Source organism: Eimeria mitis, genomic scaffold (genome assembly GCF_000499745.2).
Source record: "Eimeria mitis Houghton genomic scaffold, Emh_scaff5327, whole genome shotgun sequence".
Taxonomy (NCBI): Eukaryota; Apicomplexa; class Conoidasida; order Eucoccidiorida; family Eimeriidae; genus Eimeria; species Eimeria mitis.
In genome coordinates, this window is record NW_013573604.1 from 1,194 (window position 1) to 3,839 (window position 2,646).

Consider the following 2,646-nt stretch of genomic DNA (forward strand, 5'->3'; position numbering starts at 1 on the left):
GAATTAAAACTCAGAGGCGTTTACTCCTGATATTAAACTTAAAAAACAACGGTTTAGGGTTTATTGTTTAGGATTTCGGGCTGCACTGCAGCGGGAGCTCTATCTTGAATTGCTAGAGTCACTCAGTAAGCTGTGGTTGGTTTGGATAGTTATATGAATGCATCGTGCACTTCTGCTCAGCAGGAATGTTCAGGGGCACATCGAGCTCCTTCATCGTGCTCTGAAACTTCTATGTGAGAAGCAGCGGCTCGTGAAACTACGAAAGCGTTTGCTGTGCAAGTAGGCAATTCGTGTTGCTTACAGGGGTGAGAGGTGAGGGGGGGTGGCGGCTCGTGCTTCTGTAGCAGGAGCCTCAACATATCCAGCAAAGTGACGTGGGTGTTACCCCTGTGCATTCGCAGAAACTTCCAGAATTTCGTTGTTCTCGCGTTGTACTACCGCAGTTTCGTCCCTGGTTTCGTTCTCATTACCGCCACTCTAATGTTTCTACTTGATACGAGGGAAAATCTAAGGCCTACAAGTGTGTTACAGATAACACATAGTATACAATAAACCGAATGACATATATAAAACTCTATAGATAGGAATCATCTCATTAAAGGAACTTCTCTGCATGAAACCCCACGATGGAGGGGGTGAGTTGGCGGTCTGGTGGATATCTATACAGCAACCAAACAATATATCTTATTTTCCAATGCAATGGATGCACCAAGTTGCAGCATTTTTTGTACAGTGAATATTTCTTTCATATTTAGTTCATATCCAGCTATTTATTGATCTGTTCTAAACAATATTTATTCATGCAGGGTGTTGCACCCTGCTCATCCGTGGATGAGAGATGCAGAAACATTCACCCTGCAACTGGCGCCTTTCCCGCGGTGAAATGAACCAATCAACGTAATTTCTTCATAAATAAATAAAAAATTATATATATCTTCTTTCGTTTTTTTTTCCTGTTCGGTGTATTTCACAAGCGGGTGCTGGCTGGTGCGCGCTGGAGTCCAACGGTCGCTGGGGGGGGGTAGTGCACACCGGGACCGGTAGGAGCCTCAATCAACACATATGGGGCCAGGACACACAACATTTTCACAACAATTTCTGTTTGTTTTATTTTTGCTCAATATTCATTATATTTAATTTTATCTTTTGTTTGCAATTTTGGCTTTGCTGTCCCGTTTTTTGCCATTCGCTCTTCACGCGACTGGAGGACCACGCAAAGAACTCCGAACTGCTTGCCGTCTTTTCCGCTCCCCTCAATTTGAATATTTATATTTCTCTTGTCTAGAACACTTTTTTTAAAAGCTCTTGCCCTCCGTCGCAATGGCTCCTCTCTACAAGACCGCAGCAGCATTTTGCCTCGTCGGACTCTTCGGGCTCCAGTCCAAGGCGGACGAGCCAGCGAAGTACATATTCCAGGTAGTAGATGTTAAAGATGGTAAGCCCATTACCGCTTATGTTTCTCATATTCCTGGTGCTTTTTCCCATCTTGTTTTTTGTCAAGCCGTCAACTAGTCGGCTGCGACAGGCGGAGGTCGCCTTATTGCACGTTGATTTTCCTGTCCGTACATGTTGGCTACAGAACTCTACCTAACGACAAACTTGGCCCGTAATGGAAAAATTTCAGTCCGTACCAACACAGTTGAAAAGGACACCAACCTTGTCTCCACCCTGAAGGCAAAAGTACAAGCCGAACAGACAGCCGAATCAGATACGTGCGCGACATTGATAGCCGGGGAACTTGTGAGTGCAGAAACTACAAACCACTACCTTTCCTGATGTTGATGCATGTACTGCTGTGGCAGCATCCGCATCATCTATAAACTATAGACACGGTTGTCAGACGGAAATTAGGCAGGTATTCCAGCTGTACTTAAGGAAGCTGTTTTGTCGCTTCGTTCACCTTTTGGTTCTACAGAAGAAGGTCTTTTATCACAGTTTCACTTACACAACAGATCCAAACTATGCTGAAATAGTGCAGGAGGCTCTCCAAGCCGGACTTGAAGAATTCGGGTAAGCAGATTCGATATTCATCTTCGCGACAGGCAGCGATGGTATATGCCAAATCTACCATGCTACCGTCGCCACTTCCACATTATCTACATTCAAATCACTACATTCGTTTTGTGTTGTGCTGATTGGTTCTAATTTACAGAAAAACATATCCGTCAGACCCATCGACATGGCAAGGCAAACGGGGAAGCGACAAGGTTAACAGTGTGTTGCACCTTCTCGGCGCCAACAGCACGAAAATCGGCTGCTTCATTGGAAATTGCATCAAAAAAGTTGAAAGTGGGAGGCTCGCCAAGACAGAACCAGAAGAACCAACAACGTCTGTGCTTTTCTGTGAATTGACTCCTACAGCAACAGAGGGCGAGGCGGCCTTTAGGTAAGTTTGGTCTTTTGAATTTTCAGTTTTAGGTGGTTCTTAAGCAACGATTTAAGCCTCAACGACTATAGCAACTGGAGATGTATTCTTTTACTCCGTCTGTTTGTTCTCCTTCCTTCCAGCGAGGAGTACTTCAACGAACTTATTGCACGAGAAACTAAAATACAAGATATGACGGAAGAAGATCTAAAGGATCCTATTGTAACCAGCTCTGCAAATGTTGCCGTTCCCAGCATTCTAACTGCCGGTTTGGTCGCCAT

At 44.6% G+C, this 2,646-nt stretch overlaps 1 protein-coding gene across 1 annotated transcript; it reads left to right on the forward strand.

Annotated features, from left to right (window-relative positions):
- Positions 1 to 1,320: 1,320 nt before the first annotated feature.
- EMH_0081360 (uncharacterized protein) lies at positions 1,321 to 2,390 on the forward strand (the record flags this gene model as incomplete). The annotated part of the gene is made up of 4 exons (XM_013500371.1): positions 1,321 to 1,435; positions 1,580 to 1,740; positions 1,916 to 2,010; positions 2,153 to 2,390. 4 exons carry the CDS (start codon positions 1,321 to 1,323, stop codon positions 2,388 to 2,390), a joined length of 609 nt encoding a protein of 202 aa, XP_013355825.1.
- Positions 2,391 to 2,646: the final 256 nt, after the last annotated feature.